The sequence below is a fragment of the Chanodichthys erythropterus genome, chromosome 11 (assembly GCF_024489055.1).
Source record: "Chanodichthys erythropterus isolate Z2021 chromosome 11, ASM2448905v1, whole genome shotgun sequence".
Lineage (NCBI taxonomy): Eukaryota > Metazoa > Chordata > Actinopteri > Cypriniformes > Xenocyprididae > Chanodichthys > Chanodichthys erythropterus.
The window spans coordinates 20,355,098-20,379,222 of NC_090231.1; the positions used below are offsets into that span (position 1 = coordinate 20,355,098).

Below are 24,125 nucleotides of genomic sequence, written 5' to 3' on the forward strand. Positions count from 1 at the left end.
ATGAAAATGTCTTTCAGAGTTTCACATTCAGACTGTACAGACCGAATGACACGCTTTGGTCTGTGTGTTGTGTGTTTGTGTCCTATCTCTCCTCCCTCCGGCCTCCATGTGACAAGAGAAACAGTTCTGCCCAATACGATTCGCATAGATCGAGTTACTAGCCCCTTCGCGCTGCGCTGCTGCTGCTGCTCAGTTCACTCAATCACCAGTCTCTGCCGGGCGGGTGGCGCAACGACGCACCGCTCCACACACACTCTCCGCTTCTCACTTCCATTCAGCTCGATTCCGCCTCGTTGTCCGAAGATGACCGTGACTATTGCGGGGCCATCCACGAGCCTAACCTCCTCCAACCGCGGAGAGTAGATTCGGAGCCGAGGAGAGAGAGAGAGTAACCCACCTCTCTCTCGTCTCTCCCATCATCTGCCTCAATCCTCTGGGCAGCAAACCGACAGCGATTTTTGCTGAAATTTAGCTCTCGCCCACAAACACTCTCCTGCTTTTAGCTCTCTCTTCGGGATATTGTGGAAGTAATTTAACACAAGGATTTTTTTTTGCTCTGTATTCGCTGAAGATGGATAATATAAACGTGGAGTCTGTGGAGAAGGAGTGCGGGGCGCTTGGTGGATTATTCCAGGCGATTGTCAATGATATGAAGGTGAGAGGTTTGACACGACGCTTTAAACACTTGAGACCGTATATATTCTTAAAGAGCGTGACCAGCATGCAGATGGTGAAAATCTGAAACCCTTTATCACTAAAGTGGCTTTGAGCAAATAAACATAATGCAATATACAATCGCCTATTTACGTTAAGACCTAAATGACAGGGGAACTACCGCTGTATGACATTCACTATTCTTACAGATAGATAGATAGATAGATAGATAGATAGATAGATAGATAGATAGATAGATAGATAGATAGATAGATAGATAGATAGATAGATAGATAGATAGATATTCATAAATACAAAGATACACACATCCACCAATGTCTACATACGTATACAGGCCTATGGCTTCGTTATATTATGAAGGCATGTTGTGTATCGTCCAGCTCGATACATTGCCGGTGCGGCTGAATACACTGTATCCACACGGGAATGTAGAGTGGAAATGGAGGGGGTTTCACTCCCACAAGGGGAAACGGACTGAACTGCTGCTGATTAAGCAGATGCAGCCGCGCGCCATTCCGTGTCACACACCGTGATATTTGTTGCGTCTGTCTGACGGATCGCAGCGTGCCGTCATATCATTAGGTCTATGAGCGTAAAAGAGCGGCCGCGCTCGCGTGAAAACACCGTATCGATCTTCAGTCGGGTTTCATATTTTAACCGCACCGTGAAAAGGGCACACAATCGTTGTGAATGTCTGCTGACCGGGTTTTGGGACTCGTTTTCATGCAGGTTCATCCAGTGAGACCGAATAGCGACCACATGACTTCTCTCTTGAGAAGCTTTCAAGCTGCTGTTTTACTGTATTGACCAACAGACGTGATTGTCTTCAGATCTAACATCTTTAAACAGCACACCCACCCCATCTGCATCTGATCTCTGCTCTGCTTACACAGATATTCTCTTCTCATTCATAATTTAACTCTTACTTCTCCAGCATGCTCATGGTCCCATTTGCTTCCTTGCTATTAAATGAGGGATTGCAAATATGGGTCAGCTATCATGCTTGCCTGCCTATATGTCTGTCTATTGAGCAGACAGTGGCATTGGCACAGTTGGTTGTCTGCCTCAGAGCTTCTCATTTCAGTGTCTGGCACAGTAGTGAATGACTTAAAGCGATACAGATGCAGGCTTCACCTTTAAGGTGTATGTTGATTCAGATGCTGCACTGTTCCTGGTTTTCGCTGAGGCTCGCTCTGTGATTGGAACCCGTTGTCGCGTGGATCCAATGCAGACATGCGGCTTGCCCTCTCCAGCCTCTCATGTTGCTATATTGAGATGAGAAAAGCAGAAAAGTACTGTAGCAGATGACTGTAGTGTAGAGTAAAGTTCAGCAATGTTATGATGGTTACTCAAAGAAAGTGCAGGCATTTCATTGAGTAATGAAACAAAAATGAAGTTATTGTTCAAGAGCCAAGATCTGAAAATCTACCACTGTCTTCTCTCTGCATCTGCTTTTGCGTGTCTTTGTTTGTGGGTTGTGGGCAGCCTGTGGCTATGACAGCTCACTTGTCATATGTGTCTCATCACCAGAATGTCAGCTGGATCTTCTTTGTTTCATCTCTGAGATCCTAACAGTACTGGAATAAATAAGAGGCCCTAATTCCCCACCTGAATCAATGAAGTATAGATTCAGCTCACTGAACTAGCACTCTTCTTCACCCAACAGATCTGCAGGGTGCTGTTTGGGAACTAGCCTGTGAGAAAAATGTAACTGAGTGTTAGTGATTACTGTCAAATAGGAACAGGAAGGAATAGCTCACCATACAAGGCTCTTTTGGGAATGTGAAAAAATGTCAAAATCAGCATCAAATTGATTTTGATGCAGAGCTGTACGTGTGTGTTTTTGTGTCTGGTTCTTGGGAGGACATTGTTGTAAAAGGGTTGTTATGAGTATGGCTCTGGATCATGGGGGGAGGATGATCGGATTTGAAGGGAGGGGGATGGAGAAATGAGACGGAAGGGGTTGAGGAGTGGAGTGGCCTGTCATATTTAGGCCCACATTCTTACCCCCCTTCTTTAGGTGAAAGGGCCCTAAGCAAGCGAGAGGGACACCAGCATTAGACGTGATGATGACACAAGCACACAGTTGTCTGTTTGCCAGCTGGACCTGTTGTATATCACTGCTGTTTACATTCGCATGCCTCACACTGAGTCGTGCATACCAGCCTAGAGTAGAGACGCTCACATAGACTCACGCACTTGGTCTAGATCTCAATCCGCCTGGCTACTGAATCTGAACTATGCCTTTAGTAATCCTTTGAATGTTTGCCTGGAAATGGACCTGAGGTCATAGGGGTGTTTATTATATTTATATTCCAGGGGTTGATTTTTAGTTAAACTAAATTTAAATGTAAATAAAACTAAGCTAAATTTACTTTTCTTTTTGTTAGGTGATCATCATTACTGTTGTCCCAGAGAAAATCTTTCAGTCTTAAAATATGAAAACCCATTATAAAAATAAGAATGATCATTTTGTATTAAGTGTCTGCACTGCAAAAAAATTTTTACTTGGTATTTTTTGTCATGTTTCCAGTCAAAATATCTAAAAATTCTTAAATCAAGATGCATTTTCTATAAAAAAAAAAAATAAAAAAAAAATGAGACAAGCTATTTAGTCTCGTTTTGCTGGCGGACAAAATCTAAATTAAGTGCATTTTGCTTAAAACTAGTAAAATTATTGTTATTGTTAATTTAGATTTTTTTCCCTTCAAGAAAACAAGACTAAATTTCTTATGTAATTTTCTTGTATATAAAATCTATCTTGATTTAAGGATTTTTAGATATTTGTACTTGAGACAAAGACAAAAAATACTCAGTAAGAAAAACATTTTTTTTTTTTGCAGTGTGTAAGGAAAATACTTGAGATGAAATGTGACATGTGATTTGTGATTAAAAAATATAAAGGTAAATTTGTTTTTTTGGGGCTTCATTTCCAGTCAAGTTATTTTGTCAAATTGTGCAAGATGTGGCAGAAATGGCTCTGCAGTGGGAATTTTCATTATTTACTTTCACAAATAAATGAGAAAAAATAAACACAATGCTCCTGTGATGCATGTATTTCCACTGTTGGACATAATCAGTGGACAAATAAAACAAATGAGAGGGCATCCACATAGCCAGAAGTGCCCATAGTTGAAGAAACAGCTGAAAATGTGGCTTACTGATAAACAAATTATAGTTATCATTCTGACCTTTACTGCTTTGTTCAAGAAATTAGGCTGAGAATCCTTGTGACCACTCAACTCATGTCCACTCATTATTTATTTCTTAATTTGGGAACAACAGGTTTGAGGTATCTAAATGAGCATGTGTTTTCACCGGCCCCTTGTTAAGCTTGTTAAAGATGAATCAACTTGTTTTGGATGGACGAGTTTTCTTGGCAATGTTCCAGGAATACTCAGTGCGTCTTTGTTTGGACTGTCAAACTCATCTCATCTCTTATGTCTGCTGACGTGAGGAAAATCTTCCAAAGAGTGATGGTTATGGGTAAGCACTGAAATATGTGTCAAATTAACATTTTACGGCACAGGTTCAAAGCGGGGATCTTTGCTGTTGGGAATACTGTTATATGAGCCCAGTGGCCTCTTGGTAGGGCATCAGATTTTAGAGCTGAGGATTGTGGGTTTGAGCCCCATCTGGGTTGCCTTATAAGCTCAGCTGATCCTGCAGCTGAATATGTATCAATCTAAACTGCATTTCATTTTGGAGCTTTATCTTTCACACATGGTGCAGCCTAATGGCAATGGATCAGGGCTGTTAACAGAGAGCTTTAAATGCAGTGGCAATTAAGGGACAGGAGAGGCATATATACCCTGATTGCTCTCTAGACCCCAGAGATCAGCAATGGTCCTTGGAGGTCTGTGAATGTGAATAATCAAGAAACATTTTATTATTATAATTCAACATATTATAATGATTTTTTGAAGGATCATCTGACACTGACATATATGTCTGAAATTATATTTTAAATAATAATTAGCTATAGTTTCTTTTATGTTTTACAAGAGGATCATCATATATGTTGGTTCTTGGTGTTTAAAAACCAAAGTTTTAAAGGAAAGTTAGTGAATTTGTGTGAAAGTGTCTTTTGTTCGTTGCAAGTCTAGACATACTTGTTTCTCACTATAGCTCTAGCCAGAGCTGTAGACAGATATTGTTGCACTCAAGGGCACCTGTTCTTTCAGCTTGATGACAACCCTGTCATTAAAGTTGCACCATTTCTCTGACTCATAGTCAATCACAGTAACCTCCTTTCCTTTTAAATTACATACACCATAAGGATATACATCTAGTATATCTGAGTGGTTTCTGTCGTATAGCTTTCAATCAGACTAAGTACCCTTATTGAACTTGAGGCAGGAAAACAAGAACAGATTTGAGTTGGGTGTGTTAGAAAGAGAGAAATATGTTTATATACACTCAAATCAGTCTATGTCTGTACCTAACTGCTCTCATCCTTATGTCGGTATGTTTTTGTTATTATCAGCAAAACAATAGAAATTACTGATGGTTACATATTAGAGAAGGATTCAAACTGGAAGGAAAGGGAAATGAAAATGTGCAGTTCAAGGAAAGACACATTTATATTAGAGATGAGAAAAAGAGAAAGAGAGACGAGGAGAGAAAAGGGGAGCTCGCATAGCGCTCATGTTAAGTGATTTCCATTATTCATTAGGGCATGACTTCAGACTGCTGTGGTAAATGTCAGAAATAGAAATGATTTGCTTCCATCTTTCGTTCATTCATTCGTTCGTTCGTTCGCACCAAAGACTTGTGTGTACTGTACTGAGGGCCTGACAGCTTTGAACACACTGGCAGCTTCTGTCCTCTGCCCACAAAGGCACAAAGCCAATCAGTGCCGCTTCAAAGGAGCCCAGCGGAAGCAGAACACCCAATCACGTTTCACGGCTTCCACTAGCCCCTTGATGTCTGTTCTCCAAATACGTGCATTCCTCCATTTACCCATTCATCCTTTTATCTGCTCGTTGTAGAGGTGGAGGAGGTGACAGAGGAGAAGAGATTGTCTTATCAAGAGCATATCAAGGTCTCAGAGGTTCTATCATAGACCCTTCATTAGTTATAGCTGAGGGGGGAAAAAATCAAATGGAGCAAATCTTCTTTTTAGACCCCTTTATCTAAAAAGCATCCAAGTGTTATAATTTGTTTGTATTAGAATGTTAGAATAAGTAAACTAGCTTGGTCATAAATTATGAAGCATGCAATCTCACTGTTTAATCTGAAAACAATTTACTGCTTGTCTGCCACTGTAATTCAAGTTTGGTGATTTTCCATAGTCTTCAAGAAACATGATGCACAATCTGTTAGCAATATCATTTTATTTTGTGCAAAATTTAACCCCATAAACATTTTTATTAATACAGATTTTGCAGTGTTAACATTAATCTGTAGATTAATTTGTATCAGTGAGATCATTTTAAAAGCACAATGTTAACACTGATATTGGGGAACAGTATTATAGATGGCCAGCTAATACATAAATATAGAACAATTAAATATTTATCGCCTACATTTAAGCTTCTCAACTCACATAGTACAAATGAAAACATTAACAATGATATCAGAGTTCCTCTTAAGAACTTCTTAATGAGCTGCTGATCAGGGAACAGTCCTCATGGATCACTTGTTACAGTCATATGAGCCTTCCAAGTATGAACTCTGATTTAATTTTGTCTTCCCCTTTCTGAGCATAGATCTGAATTTAAATGTTTGTAATTTGTGAATGCTTTGGAATACAGATCTAAAGCCTTTCTATAAGATAGTCAGCAGAATATTGGAGAAGTGAAAGCACTTAAAAAATGAAAATTTAAGTTTACTGTAAAGCAAATGTACTGAACTTAACACTTTTTTATTTTATACAAAATGTATATTTTATATAAAAAAAAATCAAAGCCATGTGTCTAACCAATTTGTGTTCCAGTTTTAAAAAAATTGAGCCCATAAAAAAGATTTAGAGTACACTTTCCATGTTAACATAATGTCCAAAACACAAGATGAATTTTGAGTGTTTAAGATTTTGAATTATACATAATTTATGATGATTACTAAAATATGTGATAGGGAAAAGGCAATAAAAAAGAGCGCCAAGTGTCCCTCCACTGGACACTGACAGTTAATCTCTCAGACTCTGCAGCCCTCAACAAAAGTCTTTAGTTTTCCCACTGTTGTAAGATGCCATTACCTATTTTTCCATCCAAAGTTTCAAATTGAACTTATGCGCAAAATTGAAATATAGCATACAACATTCATGAATAAAGCATCATTTTCATTCCATGTGTTCAAGAGAACAAAAATGCTGTCATGTTATATTGCGTTCGGATGCCTAATGTTTGTGAATACAATCTTTTGAGACAGTTGTGGGAGGTCATACCAATGCCAAAACATTCTGATGACAGATTCAGGCATTTCAGAATAACTAAATCAACATTTGATATGCTGTGCAACGAAACTGATCCATTGGTTAGTTCAGTTTCCCAATCACATCCTATGTTGAGGCATGAGATACATGAGGGTTTCTTTTTTTTGGTTTGTTTTTTGCACAGGGACTTATTAGGTAAATGTGTTTCCATCATGGTTTAAAAGTGTATCCGCCTCAATTGAGCGCATTTTTAGAATGTATGCACATTTTGGCATTTCCTTTCAGCATTTTTTAGGCAATATCCCAAAATTCCATACAAATAGTTGGAAACATGGCTATTGTTGCAAAGAAGCTAACTACTGCTCTACAGTCATGTAGAACATATTAAGAACATATTAAGCTCCAAAAAAATAGTGCAATCGCTTTTGCACTATTGGGTCGATCTGTTCTAAGAACAATAAGGAATGGTTCAAGTTGTATTTTCACTTGAGCTTGGTTCGGCACGGCACAATTACAAACCGTTCTTGGCCCACAATTCTCATCACCATTGGTTAACCACGCTGGGAGAGTGCGTTTAGTGATGTCTGAATTCATGGATTGGTCACTTGTCTGTTGCCTGCCTACCAGTTTCTCTGAAGCGCATTATTTGAGCGACGAAAACACAAGTTAATAATAAAATTAAAAGAAAATCTGATCATCCTCCATAACGCGGTCGCTTTTTACATCATATATTGTCTATAAACTCTTGCATTACCAATGCAACGACTGACACATTTGTATTACATTCCTAAGAGCTCTGTTATCAGTACCACAGTGGAAAATAAAACCATATCCGTACTGGCTGGGCCAAATTGGCACGGAATAGAACCTTTTAAGAAAAGAGAAAGGTTTGGCCGGATGCTGGAAAAGTGGCTATACAGTACAACTATACTGAATACTTCAACTTGGACATTGAGAGTAAGAAAAGGCTGACAACAGAGTTCAGCTGCAAAAGTGATACTCTGGATAAATATATGAATTATGATATAAAAAATCAATTATTGTTTAATGGCTCAAGCCTTTGTTTGAGCATTTGAATGGATTCAGTTGTAGAAATGGAATTAGTCTAATGCAGCTCTGCTTTTGTCTTCCGCAATCACCAGTGAAAGCAGTGGGGGAGAAAAGATAAATTAAGGCAGCAGTGAGCTATTCATTTTAGGAGCATAAATGAAAATGAGTCATTTGAACTTTGACAGAATGTGTCTTTAAGATCTGAGGCAGTGGCTCCTCATGGGATTCCATTAGCAAGAATGATGCCAGAGAGGGCTTCCTTTGTTAAGCCAGATCAATAGCAGCAAAACCAGTCTTCTCTGGTGATTGCATAGACATCTTTGGAGCTAGACTTCCTCTTTTAGTTGCATGTGTTACTTTTATAGTCTGGTTTAGAGGAATTACATAGCAGACACATTTACTTTAGTTCTGAAGTTTAGGAATCATTTATATAAGGATCACTGACAATGATGGAGCTCAAATTGAGGAAGAAGTATTCCTGAACATGTTGTGCTGACCTTTACAAGCACATCATTATAATCAATTGAATGTAATCCTCCTCACATTATCAAGGTACAGGGTTTGTTTGCCCTGTACCTCTATAACAGAACCTGGGATAATGGCTGACAGAACGTATTTAAAGGATTAGTCCACCCAAAAATGAAAATTCTGTCATTTATTACTCACCCTCATGCTGTTCCACACCCGTAAGACCTTCGTTCATCTTCGGAACACAAATTAAGATATTTATGATGAAATCCAATGGCTCAGTGAGGCCTGCATAGGGAGCAATGACATTTCCTCTCTCAAGATCCATGAAGCATCGGAGCGTTATGAATCAGCAAATCGAATCATGATTCGGATCGCGTGTCAAACCGGCAAACTCAGGGCGAACTGCTGACATCACATGACTTTGGCGCTCTGAACAGCAGTTTCGACACACTGATTCACAATGCTTCGATGCTTCCTGAAGCAGTGTTTTGAAATCGGCCATCACTTTGATAAGTCGTTATTTTGTTTTTTTGGTGCTCCAAAAATATTCTCGTCACTTTATAATATTAATATTGAACCACTGTACTCACATGAACCGATTTAAAAATGTTTTTAGTACCTTTATGGATCTTAAGAGAGGAAGTGTCATTGCTCCCTATGTAGGCCTCACGGAGCCATCAGATTTCAACTAAAATATCTTAATTTGTGTTCCGAAGATGAACGAAGATCTTACGGGTGTGGAACGGCATGAGGGTGAGTAATAAATGACAGAATTTTCATTTTTGGCTGAACTAACCCTTTAAGGCCAATGAGAGCAAACAATGCAGTGGCTTATCAATACACGTGTTCACCCTGCTCTGCATCTGCAATTGATACACCTAATATGAACAATGTAATTCTCCAAGATTTTTAATAATGTTGATGGAATTAAAGTATCTCTGGACCGTGGCTGCATTTCTTATAAGCATCGGGAGCTAAGTTGATTGTAGAGACTATTGGTGGCAATGGTGCTACAATCTACTTAGGCTTACGATGCTTTTAGGAAATGCATCTTTGGTCTATGCACAAATACACTTCATACTACTCTTATTTGACAGAAATGTTAATTCCTCAATTTAAATTCATTTAGATATTTTTATACAGTTAGGTACTTGGCATTTCGGATTATTTATTTATTTATTTATAGATTTTTTCTCTTAATTGTCATTGACCCAAATTCAGCAGCTGCCGGCTGTGGTAATGTTTGCAGATTTTGTAGCATCACTATATTGTGCTGTTGCATATGGAATGAATGAAATGGCTTTAGCTTTAATCATCTGCCAGGATTCTGGCTGTTTTTGGCCTTATTAAAATGCACCTTTATTGCTGTTTTTCCACTTGGTTTGGCAAAACAGAAAATAGCCTGCTTCCTTTACAGGGCCCATCTGAGCATGTTTTATCTAAAATGCTGGGGAGAGGTACTTACCCAATTGTTTGTGGATCACTTGGCAAGTCAAGAAAGAGACTGAATAAAGACAGGGATAGAAAGATGGGAAATAACTTTAGTAAAAATGAGCCAGCTAACAGTATTTGCATAATTGGAAACATTGCTATTGGATTAGCCTAGTGAATATGCTAATGTCCGGGGATGGATGAGGGGGGTCGGTCCTGTGCCTTATCACTCTCCCACAAGCCCCCGAAGATGATGAACCTCTGTCCTGTGCTGCAGATTAGAGCACTTCAAACACTGCAAGGGTCCCCTCTGGAGTAACGTGTTCAGATTTCAGAGCAAATTAGCAAACATCAAGCAAGTAGGATGAGATGCTGGATCAAAGGAGAGACGCTCACAATCTTTGTCAGCGTACCAGCAGCTTTTGTAATGTCACCAGTGACTGGGCCCATCTATGCTCATCCACTGTCCTCTGTGCTGTACTGTTCTTCATCCTTTCCTTTCCTTTCCTTTCCTTTCCTTTCCTTTCCTTTCCTTTCCTTTCCTTTCCTTTCCTTTCCTTTCCTTTCCTTTCCTTTCCTTTCCTTTCCTTTCCTTTCTCTTGTTTGACAGATACATACTTTTTATTTTGATTCCCTTCTAAACTAAACATCACATAGCCTACCATAAACTAAAGAAAAAGGTCTACCGCTAACAGTACATGTCAGAACTGAAATTCCTATTACCTATTATCTGAATTTCAGCTCTGGAGTCTCCTCATTACTTGTATACACAGTGATATGAACAGTAATGTTGGTTTTACTGTATCAATTCCTCATCCTTTGGAATTGCATGGAAAGTAGATTTGCTTTCCCAGCACAGAAAACAGCATCTTCTTGACATGTCGACAACACAATTAAACTCTTCCTACAACTACATTGTTTGAGGGTGGGTCAAAGTAGCTGTTGTTCGCAGACAGCCAATGAAGACCATAGGTGGGCACTATGCAAATTTGTTACAAACCTACGTAGGTTTGTGAAGGAAGTAAGACTGAAATTACTGACGACTCATTTCAGGCAGTTCAGAATCGGTTCTTTCTTTTGAGAGACAAGAACTTTGATGTTTGAAAATTTGTGGACCTTTTACATCCACAAATGTTAATATAACACACTACATGAAAGGTAATATCCAAAAAAAGCATAATATGGTAAATAAAATGAATAAAGAGAGACTGATTGTTTATTTCAATGGATCATCCATAACCTCATAATTAATTAATACTTAAAAATGAGTAAAACCGTAGTAAAAATTAGACATCCCGATTCTGTCCGATTCGGTATATGAAATCACAGACGTCCTGAATTAAAAATAGAAAGCCAGACGTCATGTATGAAACAAATCCCATCCGAACAGCGCTCTAGGCTATTTTGCTTCAGTCCCCCATGTGTCAGTCTCTTTTCTCTTCATCTCAAAATCGTTCTTGCTTTTTTTGACTGTGGGGCAAGGTGAGACTATTTGGGTAATGTGTGGGTGTATGAGGAAGGGGAGGGGCCTTCTTCCAGTTGCTAAGCACAGTATTGACCTCCAGCTATGCTCTGAAGTGCGGCTAATTTCACCCCTTGACACGCAGCGGTCTGAATCTGCCCTGCTCAAAGCCCAACTGAGCTCAGCGGTCTTAAGATGCTAACAAAGACAGCTGTGGCCAGGAGCTTCTTCATGGAGATACTGTTAAAAGAACTGGAAGTGGAGAGGAAACAATGATAGTGAGATCACTGAGAATGCTGATTGATAATAGTAGAAGATTATTGGGTGTAATATCTCAAAAACATACTTAACATTGAAGTAGCAAGGTGATACTTCATGACTTTTGCTAATATTTTGAAAGCTGATTACAATATCATCTTCATAACATGTCCTCCATGAAACACACCAAGATATTAAAAAATTAATGAAATGCTAATTAATTTTCACATGCTTATATTTGATAGTTGGTGTACACACCGTAGTCTAAGTCATGTAAAAAATACCATGCTACTACCACACTGTAAACAGTAACCTGCAGTTGTTAACTTTGAAGAACTATTTCTACCAGGTCTTTCTGCTAAATTTAGTTTTGTTGGTTTAACCATACCATATTTAGGTTGATTCAGTAATGCTGCATAACACTTTTACATTTTATTACAATTAATTTAAATGTTACCACATGTAGCATATTTTAAGTCACCACATTTTTTTTTTCAAGTAATTATAACACACCATGTTTTGTTATTGTGATGTGTTGCAAAAATTAACAAAATGTCTATTAATTTCAGTCTTAAACTGAACAGTTCAGGAATTAAATTTTAATAATATCAGTTAGAATCTTAGAGTTTCATAATATATTACTGTTCTAGTATTTTGAACATCTTTGAAGCATTATAGAGAGAAAAACACCATTACAGCTCAGGATGACAGTCACAAGATTGTGTGTACTTATCATCATGCTTGTTAGTTTCTGCTCGGTTACTGTGATATTGCATTTAGCCCGTGGCCTGTTGTAAAGCAGACTTCACACAGAATATTTCGTCTGCTGCGTTTCCGTGGCAACTAGGCAGAGATGTACATGGCTCGTCCCCTTATCGTCAGGCGACACTCCTGTTCCTGCCCCAGGACAAACCACATCCCTGCAAATGATCAAATCCATATAGATACATACACATTATATATGTAAAGGCCCTCATGACTACAGTGTTTTATCTATAACCAACACCCTGGTGCAATTACTACACAGACTCAATTAAATATATTCACATTGACCTTTATTTTTATTCTTACTGATGGCACTTTTTCCCCATACATATGCTATTTATTAGTATTATGGATGCCACAAATATATATATATATATATATATATATATATATATATATATATATATATATATATATATATATATATATATATATATATATATATATTTATATATATATATATGTATGTATATATACATACAGTCAAACCAAAAATTATTCAGACATTTTTTATGTTTTTTGATATATTTTTACTTGTAAGTGCAGGACACTATAGTTCATTTATGTAAGTGAGGATAGCAAAATAAAGTAAACTGACATACCCAAACATTCTTCATACAGTGGATTACCAGTAAAATTGATAAAAATTTGGAACCAAAATTATTCAGACACTTTGACCTGACCATGTTTTGCTTAAGTGTTTTCTGACATAATTAAGAATATTTTTTTCTGACACAGTTTAACTCTGCTATCTTGTCATATTTTATTACCATTTTTTAAACTATAGTGAATAAACTGTATTAATGAATAAAATGTTCAAGGTGTCTGAATACATTTTGGTTTGACTGTATATATATATGTTGTATATATTGTATATATTTTTTTCAATACTTTTATTCTTCAAGGGTGCATTAAATTGATCAAAAGTAACAATAAAGACATTTATAAAGTTACAAAAGATTTCTATTTCAAATAAATGCTGTTATTTTAGTCAAAGAATCCTGAAAAAAAACTTAACACAGTTTTCACAAAAATATTAAGCAGCACAATTGTTTTCACAATTGATAATAACAATAAATGTTTCTTAAACACTAGATCAACATATTTATTAAAATGATTGCTAAAGGATTATGTGACACTGAAGACTGGAGTAATGATAGTGAAAATTCAGCTTTGCCATCCCAGGAATGAATTGCGTTTTAAAATATATATCTATATATATTTCATAATATTATGTCTTACTGTATTTTTGTTTAAATAACTGCAGCCTTGATGAGCATAATATATTTCTTTCAAAAAACATGAACAATTCCTGCCAGCCCCAAACTTTTGAACGTTCCTGTATGAACAATGTACTGAACTTTAAAAAAAAAGACACATTTACTGCCTTGTACATTGAACACACATTTACACAAAGTAACAGACTCATAACTCACCTTGTATCTTTATTCTTTTGCAGTGTTCATATCCTGTCTGGGAAGACTTCAGTGCCAAGGCCACCAAGCTGCACTCTCAACTCCGGTAAGTTCAGTCTCCGGCTCACATCCGCACCTGTCATGTGAGGAAGGTTTTATTGAATGCTGAGAAAAGACAACGGCATCAGTTTATCCCATTGGTTGTGTGCTTTCCAGAACCACCGTGCTAGCAGCAGTGGCCTTTCTGGATGCCTTTCAGAAGGTGGCGGACATGGCAACCAACACAAGAGGTAGGCATGATTAGGGATGTGTGAGAGCATGTGTGTGGGTTTGTGTGTGCTCTTTCTGTCCAACATGCAGTATGTATATCCCATTATGAGGGTTATGCATAGCAGAAAACACTACTGGAGAGAGAGAGATACTGTAGATGCTGAGTGTCCAAAACAAAGGATTATAGAAGGGACAGAGCCAGACCCTCTAGATTTAATGCTCTCATTTGGCTAACAAAGTGTGTGAGGATGTATTTGTGTGCATATAAGACAAAGCTTAACTTATTTTTGTGGCTGTATTAGATTTATCAGCAAATAATTAAACATAACTGCATTATTCATCTTTATCTCTGTTGAGTTTTGAACAGAATGTTCTCATGGCACAAAGAAACGGATGTTATAAATCCTTGACAATAATGGATAAATGAGAGGGAACAAAGACATGGCTCATAGCTGTAGAGAGGCTTGCTGGGTGTTTTGGTTATTTATGGCATGGTGCTTTAGTAATGATTTGACAGAGTCAAGATCTTCAAGGGGAATCAACTGATGAAATAAACCACCAGCCTCATTATGATTATATTACTGTTTTGTGCTTTTTTTCTCTTGGTCTGGGATTTGATTTTTTTTTTTCATCTTGTCTTGTGGCTTGCCTGAAGTAAAGACTGTGTTTGAAGGAGTATGATGATCTGCGTCATGATGGGTGTGTGTGGGCATGTTGTGTTTTAATGAGCTGATGGAGCTGGGGGCCTTCCTGCTTGCCTTATAAAGGCAACAAGGATCGCATCCAATCCCACTTGTGACACAAGCTTCAGATGGAGGCTGTTGGGGCGCAAAAAGCAAAAGGAAAGTGAGAACAATAAACGAAAGGAGCATTACATAGTCAGAGGAACAAGGCTAAAAGAAAGTAAGGCAGGATATTTTATTACAAACATTTGGGCAGATAAATGTCTTTTTGCCTCATGCAGTGTTCAAAAATTTGCATTTTTCTTAAACTTTCATATTCTCTCAGTGTGAATTAAATTCATACACTCCAAAATGTATTCAATCAATCAGTGTATTATGTTCCAATAATATTAAAGGGTTAGTTCACCCAAAAATGAAAATAGTGTCGTTAATTACTCACCCTCATGTCGTTCCACACTCGTAAGACCTTTGTTAATCTTCAGAACACAAATTAAGATATTTTTAGTTGAAATCCAAAGGCTCAGTGAGGCCTCCATAGAGAGCAGTGGATGATCCTCTCTCAAGATCCATAAAGGTACTAAAAACATATTTAAATCAGTTCATGTGAGCATATTGGTTCTACCTTAACATTATAAAGCGATGAGAATATTTTTTGTGCACCAAAAAAAAACAAAATAATGACTTTTTAACAATATCTAGTGATCACTGCTTCTTGAAGCTTCGGAGCTTTATGAATCAAATCAGTGGATCTGAGCACCAAAATCACGTGATTTCAGCAGTTTGGCTGTTTGATACTTGATCCGAATCACTGATTTGACTCAAAAGATTCATAACGCTCTGAAGCAGTGTTTTGGAATCGGTCATCACTATATATACTATATTGTTAAAAAGTCATTTTTGAGTTTTTTTGATGCACCAAAAATATTCTTGTCGCTTTATAATATTAAGATAGAACACTGAAATCACATGAACTGATTTAAAAATGTTTTAAGTTCATCAACAATATCTTAATTTGTGTTCTGAAGATGAATGAAGGACTTACAGGTGTGGAACGACATGAGGGTGAGTAATAAATGACATTATTTTCATTTTTGGGTGAACTAACTCTTTAACTTCTCAAATAAGGAGTCTTGAATGGATTTTGTTGTTTTTCCATTAACACATTTTTTCACTTGTTTTGAGCATAAACCTCAGTAAATAGTATTTTATGTCTTATGTCTGGCCAATTCTCATGTTCACTGTTAAGTAACTCACTGCTCTTACCAGAATGAGAAGGACACATGCCAGTAAATTATAGACTGTATAACTTACAGATAACAGTATAGTTATGTAGCACAGAGCTAGTGTCCTGGATAGGTCAGATGCAGTTTTGCAACACTCATTTCTTCTTTAACACTATTTTAGTGATCTGATAATCAAGCTTTTGAGTGAAATTTCCTCAGTTGTGGTATAGACATGCATCAGCCCACATCTAGCCTTTGGCTCACAATAGACTGAGAATGACTGTAGTTGAAAGGATGACAACAGCTTTCACAGATTTACATTTCAGAATGATATGAACACCATTTTATATTTCATTAGCCAATAAAAGTGGATTCAGATGATGTGGGGTTTATAGAAATGGGCTAGATAACCAGGGAGTTGAATACTCATGGCACAGGTGAGTGCTCTTAAACATATGTCTCTCTATGGAAAGAAGGGGTCACATACAACTCAATGATCTTGTGACCTGATTGATGTGAATTTGTTGAATGCCAAAAGGAGGACGGCCACCAAGGTCCGACACACCTCACAGACGTGCCCTGAAACAACTTCAAAGAGAGAGAGAGAGAGAGAGCGCGAGGCAAGCAGACATAGTCTATGGATCAAACAGTGTGTTGACCACAGGGCTGCTGCGAGATATTTTAAGACAGAGAGAGAAACAAAAGGAGAGAATATGAGTTGGGGCACGGTTGGGGTATCGTGTAACAGGATAAATGTCAAGTGATCTCTGATAGGATGATGTATTATAATATATGCATCACATACATTTTTGAAAGGTTCCATTCAAGCAGGGCTGCCATTGAACAACCTGAAATGTTGTGGGTGAAAGGACCCACAAAGGTCCTTATTGGGGCCCTTATTATTTAACGATTACTTTAAAATATCCATTATCAAATCTGACTCTGAAAAAATGTAAAACCAAAAATCATACATGTAATTCCGTGCAGTTTCCAGCTGAAATTTTACATGGTCCGTCTACAATACTATATGTTATGACCTCAAAACACTTAATACATTTTGATGCATCAAACAATCAGCTTCATATGTCTGGCTTTGCTGACGTACAGTAGTAAACTTGCTCAGTAGTTCACCTGGTACAGCACGCGGTGCGCTCAAGTATAGTACGAGTCTGGTGAAACACAAGTCATGATATATTATCTCAAAGACTTTTAATTGCATAAAAGTGTACAATATTTTCAAACACAATAGAGCATTAACCTTTTAATGCCACTCACTAGACACTTCATTTCTAAACTGCCACAATACAACAGCCAGCCAATGTAATAAAATGTTGCCAGATTCACATTCTTCTGTTTCAGATAAAACTGACTGAGCTTTTAGTGCCACTCACTAGACATTTTACTTTGTAAGTGTCAAATGTGCTAAAAAGCAATGTAATATCATTTTGCAGAAATATTGCCACAGGCACATTTTTCCAATGAGCCTGGGTTGCATATTCATGTTTAGCTGTTAAGGTTTATGTTCGGGACAAGTTTCACCCCCTCCCCATCACAGCACCACAGACTGCCACGAAGCAATGAGGAGGGGATGGCAGTGAACCACAACGAAACGGAAGCAAACACACAAACACAACCGCACGCACACACACACACACACACACACACACACACACACACTCCAGGCCTTCATCCTCTCAATGGGGGTCCGCCATAGTGAGGGAGGAAACTGATGCTTCCTGCCAGTAACTGCCTATAATCTGCTTCTCATTTACTTTCTTTACTGTTCTTCTACATTCAGCTCATCCTCCTCCTCTTCTCCTTCCGAGATTGAGTCTAGCTAACTCTCTTCGTCACCAATTCTTTTTCTTGTGTTCTCACATTGGCTGTAGAATTACTTAAAGGGATAGTTCACCCTGAAATGAAAATTCTGTCATCATTTACTCACCCTCATGTCATTCTAAAGCTTTCTGAGGAACCAAAAAAAGTGTTTAAAAAATGTATATATATATTTTTTTGCATTCAGTGAAAGCCACTGGGGTCCAGTCAGTGTTGTATTGGACCCCTTTAACTTAAAGGGTTAGTTCACCCAAAAATGCAAATTCTTGTTAATTACTCACCCTCATGTCATTCCACATCCATAAGACCACAAAAACAAAACAAAAATAATAACTTTATTCAACATTATCTTCTCTTCTGTGTCATTCTCTGGTTGTTTACGTCCAGCTCTTCCAGGTTCTACGCCAGAAACGGCGACTCATTATTGGTCGGCTCCTGCGTCAGCATCACACACATGTGTCGTGCTGCTCACGTGATCAGCTTTACCTTTCTGGACCTTGAAAGTGTTGATTATATTGCTGTCTATGGACGAGTCATATACCTCTTGGATTTCAACAAAAATATTTTAATTTGTGTTCCGAAGATGAATGAAGGTCTTATGGGTGTGGAATGACATGAGGGTGAGTAATTGACCTTTTGCAAAGACCCGCCCCCCTTATTTACTGTTGCTTTGTCCGACAAGCCGTGGCGCTGTCATGCCACACGCAGTGAAAAATACATCGCGGAGCAAAGAGGATACTGACAACACGTCGACAGACAAGACATAGCAGGTTACTTATGATATTAAACAAAGTTCTTTTAAGAACTGTAGTTCTTTTAAGAAATTCAAACAATAAAAACCGTTTTGTGGCTCTTTAATGTGTCGTGACCATGGTTGTGACAGATTGCTGTAGCGCCTCACCTCAAGAGGCTTGTAAACCGATCATATCTTCCTACTAGTTCATTTATAGCATCAAATAAACTTGAATGAACATGAGAAGGATTGTTGTTTCAAACATGTTTAAGACGTCAATACACACCATTTTTCAAGTTTAAGTCCACCAAGGTTAATCTTCTAACTCCTGATTGCTTTGTCAGACAAAATGGCGGATTCAGTGTTCTGATTAAAGTTAGATCACTTGTCAATCAAACTCCCGGTGAAGGGTCAATTAATGACAGAATTTTCATTTTTGGGTGAACTAACCCTCTAAGATTATGGTCTCACACTGTCTCCTTTAAGCGAAATCAGGGCTTTTAGCCAAGTTTTTGGCTTTTTCGCATGTGTACAATAAGTGGCAGGGCGAAAGAACACAGCATCGGGAGGCCTAGATAATAATCTTGTTCTGTATGGACGGATTCAGTGGAGGGAGTCTGGCTGTGTGTGTGAAAACCCTAATTCATGAGCCAAAATCAAAACAAAAAGTGCTTTGGCTTGTCCTCTCGATCTTCCTCTCACTCTCTCTTTCTCCTCGAGCTCAGTCTCTCACACAGAGACTCTCTTTCCCACTCTGTTCTTGGCTGTGGTGGGAATAAATGCTGATAGATCACAGTCTGTCCTGGAAGCCTGGCACGGGAGCTCATAAAAAAAAAAAAAAACTGTCTGCAGATGTGTGCACGGTGCGGAAGGCTCGTCCGGCACTTCATAGGGGTGTTTTACTGCCCTGCCTGCATGAGCGGAATAGTAGCAACCATTATGAACATCATAAATCTGATTCATACACCAGGGGGCAAAATGGCTGCCCCTCATAGTCAAAGAGAACATGAAAAAAAAATCGTCTGCCAGCTCAGCAACCAGCAAGCTATTTGGAGGATCAGTTTGTGTGTCTGAGTGTGTTTGTGTGTGTGTGATGGGGGTTAGTATTTCCCCAGATGTTTGAAGTAGACTGTTGTAGGCAGCAGGGTGTTACCATTCACACGGCCATGTAAGCAAACACCAGCCAAACAGTCTGAGAGGAACATTCTTAGTCGCCTAAACATGTCTATTTCTGATAGGGTCTAGTGTAGATTTCCATTGCATACTCTGTAATATCAATATGAGATAGTAAATTCTGCTTGGAGTGGTACACAAATGTATATAGCATTAATAATACTTATGAAAACTTGCACAACAGGAGCACCTTAGCTGTCAATTTAGTACAAGAACAAAATGCCAAGGTATGATCAGTTGTGCTGAACACATGAACAGTGTTGGGGATGTTACTTCCGAAATAATAAAAATAAAATAATAAATGATCAGTTAGTAAAACTGCAGTGGAATTACTTGAATAATTATAGCCTATTCTTTCTAAAAACTAATTTTCTTACTCACATTACATTACTTTTGTATTTCTAAAAATGTCCAGACTCCATATTGATCTTTACCAAATGAAAAATGGAACATTATGAACATTATCCATTTTGTGATACATTCCTATAGTCCTATTTTTATGCAGTCTTTATATTATGAATGTAAATACGCTATGTCCACTCTTTCTAAACATCAACTATATTTCGCCATCTCTAAATTTAATTAGCGTTCTTCATTTCTCTCATCTGTTTTGCTTCATGAACGTCAAGCATGTGTGTGTCAACCAAATAAAAGGGAGCAGGTGCCATTCTGAATGCTAAATGTACAGTTTTTAATTCACCATAATTCATTACTGTCCAATCTGTAAAGTAACTACTTTTATAATTGTAGTAACTCTAAGTGCTTTACATTCATTTGTCACAAAGAAGTATAATCTGATGCTGCATTTAAATGACTTAGGATCAAGTGAAGTCCATCTGTGTCTGTCAGTCTGTATCTCCATAGCCAAACGTTTAACAGCCAATGACCTTGAATGATCCCGTTTCAGTACAGTACAGCCGGACACTATCATGGCTTCTCCTTCTACAACTGTGTATTCTTTTCTCATGAAAAGGATGCATTAACTGAGTGTTAAACAGAGTGTTTTGAATATTTTGAAAATGCAGGCTCTGTTTATTAATATAATGCAGCTTAAGGACATAATAAGAGGGTTTGTGTGATTGGAAAAGAAAAGTGAAAAGATACAATACACAACACAGCCTTGTGATATATGTTTGAGAGCAACAGCTGCCAGAAAAAGTATTAAAAAAGGCAAGATAGAATCTCTTCTTACAAACCATCACTGGCTTTGTGCTCCCCATCAACACTCTCTTATTACAGGAAAATTACTGCTGCTCTTTAATTCTACAGGGTGGTTTGATGGTGCAGGACCTCCCGCCAACATGGTGAGCCTGACTCAGCTTTCCCTGTATACCTCCCCAAATACACAGAGAGAGAGAGAGAGAGAGAGAGAGAGAGATAGACACACACATACACACACACACACACACTCCTGACCTCCTCTAGGGAACACCTGTTCACACTGAGAGACTTGTACAGCTCAGCACTCAGCACCCTCCCAAACTACACTATCATTAAAACCTTATAATCAAGAAACACTATTAACAAAAGACAGGATGCTTGAAATTAGCCCCTCATCGAAAAGCCTGAAGCAAAGATTTCCATGAACAGGTTATTTGAAGAGAAACAGACATTTGTTCACATGGACCCACTTTTTCTTTGTCAGCTTTGCTGTTTTACTGTAGGTAATTTACAAGCACTATAAGTTTAGATTCTTAACTTCAGCAGATGTTCTTTTGTCGATTTTATTTTGAGCTGTTGGCTGCAATATCCTTCATTCCTCACTCCATCCTACAGTATTTCAATAGCTGCTTGAACAGTTAGCTCCGGACCTAGAATTTGACTGGACAAGTAATGTAGCTTATTATTCCCATTGTTTTTGTTTTCCAGACATACAGTCAGTGTGTAGGTAAACATGGTCTTTCTCCAGGTTACATCGTTACGCCAGTAGGTGGCGACAAGTGACTTGTCTTTATGACTGAGTCATTGAATCATTTACTCATTGAACCGATTCATTAAAAAAAAATACTGATACATTCAGGAACAAAACATGTTGCTAGGTGTCATAGGCCAGTGAGTACCATCAGCCCTGCACATTTTGTATGTCTCCCTCATCTATTACACCTGATTCAACTCATGAGCTCATTAGTAGAGACTGCAAAACCTGAAATGCAAGACCTGAAAAAATATATCAGTAGTGATATATTTCTGTCATAATTTCTTGAAGTTAAACCAAACTTTTATTTTGATGGTTTGTTGCGAAGATCTTTCAGTCGTGGTTTCAGTTTCAGTGTGAAAGTGATATGTGAAGGCTAAGTATGGAATTTGTCCTCTGCATTTAATCCATCCAGTTAGTGCACACACACTGCAAACTGTTGACACACACCCAGAGCAGTGGGCAGCCAGGGAGCAATTGGGGAGTAAGTGCCTCGTTTATGGGGACCTCGATCATTTCTTGCCGGTATTGAGAATTGAACCCACAACCTTCAGGTTATCACTTTGACTCTCTTACCATTAGGCCACGACTAGATTTTTCAAAGCAGCTCTGGAGATGAAGTTCATGTCTTCATGTTTTCATTTCTGTCAGGACCACTATCGTCAAATATGATTGATAACTCCATAGAGTTTTTATTGGCGGTATTATGGGTAAGAACTCCCTGCGCATCCATGCAGCCTAGCATGGATAAGAGCAGGGAGAGCAGCAATAACCCCCCTTAGGGTAAACACAACAGAACCAACATATGCAGATAACATTAATGTCAATAATTTAACATGTACACATATTTCAAGAATATGAGACGAAACCTCACCATTCATTTACACAGAGACATGCAGGATTGTTTGTCGTTTGCTATTGCTGTGAGTGACAGGTTGTTACTTATACATTTTAGTGAAATTATTTGAGAGTCCGAAGTGGGGTGGGGTTTGGAAAGTTTACATGGGGGTCGTGACCCAAAATATTTGAGAACCACTGGTTTACAGTGTACTTTTTTTTTTTTTTTGTAGTCTTTTAGTTTAATTCCTGATTCATGTTCCCCCTGATTGTTTTACCTCTGAGCAAATTCCAAACAGCATTTTGGCACCCTTGAAGGGCACTTTGGGAAGGGCACGCCATTTGTAGGGGAGTTTCAAATGAAAGTGAACAATTGAATGCTTTCATGAAGGACCCTTGCACAAGTCCATTAGCGAAGGGAACATACGATGGTCACTTCAAGGAAATGTAATCATTTATGGTCATGTGACTCAGGGTAGCGAATCCTCACAAGCTGTTAACGTATAAACAGAATAATTCAAGTTGTTTTGTTTTGTTGTGATATATTACACACATTTTCATCATGCATTTCATATTAAGGTTCATAGGTAAAAAAAATGTGTTTAAAGCTTTGTTTAAAGATTAACTTATAAAGTTAAGAGCATAAAAACTTCATTATAAATGTACATTTATCTGTATATATCATATTAACTGTTTTTGCTGCCTAGCTTTGTCGTGGTTATATTCCATGTGAAGCTAATGAGGAAATTACGTGGTCTTTCATGGCTCCCTTTGCCAAGTGCAGTCCAAACAGCTTCATTATGACACACAAGTGCCCAGCTACCTCCAAAGTCCCCACTTCAAGGGCTCTGCCCTTCAGAGTGAATAGGGCGTAGGGATGCTCACTTCATATTAGAATTTGCCCTGAGTCTTGTTAGTCTAATTACCCGTGTGTATATTAGTGTTTCCTGTGTTCATTGTTGGGGTTTTTCCTTACTCTTACATGTGTTTAGTTTTGGTTTCCTTGTTTCTCTGTTCTCATGTTTTTTGTACCGAACTTTGGTTATTATTTTATTAAAGAATCTGCATTTGGATCCAGCTCTCCTGTGTTTTTTTTAGTTCCGGGCATGACAGTACATTTGCATTCGTACATGAACATGCTTTGAAACAGCATGTACTATATGGAAATTATGAGGCTCGATTTTGCCTTAATGGCAATTAAATATTAACAGTGGTTTGAGTTATAGACCTAATTAAGATAGCATCCTGTGTAGACCCTACAGCTCTGTCCCCATGAGAGGATCCACAAAGCTGTTCAGAAGCTGAAAGAGATCTCAAAACCTGATTGAAAGACCCTCATTTTTATACAAAGACTGATTTCTGGTGTGAATTATAGCATTTATAGAGATATTTTCTGCTCTCCCTCATGTAACTGTATCATCTTTTTCTGTCTTTTCTTAATTCCTATCTTCTGATTGGTTCTGACAGCTCAATATGACCAGACCCTCATAATAATAGACTAATCCATGCGGGGTGTGTGGGTTTCTTGGTGCTCTTTCCATTTACTACAGGA

At 38.1% G+C, this 24,125-nt stretch overlaps 1 protein-coding gene across 4 annotated transcripts in view; it reads left to right on the forward strand.

The window, feature by feature from the left end:
• Positions 1-219: 219 nt before the first annotated feature.
• Positions 220-24,125, forward strand: part of mtss1lb (MTSS I-BAR domain containing 2b) — a 68,273-nt gene continuing 44,367 nt past the window's right edge. For 3 of the 4 annotated variants that reach the window (XM_067402034.1, XM_067402035.1, XM_067402037.1), the window contains exons 1-3: positions 220-655; positions 13,948-14,009; positions 14,120-14,193. In XM_067402034.1, the coding sequence (XP_067258135.1) occupies positions 572-655; positions 13,948-14,009; positions 14,120-14,193 (220 nt within the window). In that variant the 5' untranslated portion in view covers positions 220-571. Of the gene's footprint in view, positions 656-9,284; positions 9,326-13,947; positions 14,010-14,119; positions 14,194-24,125 lie in introns of those variants that run through there. The other variant, XM_067402036.1, reaches the window with a different exon arrangement.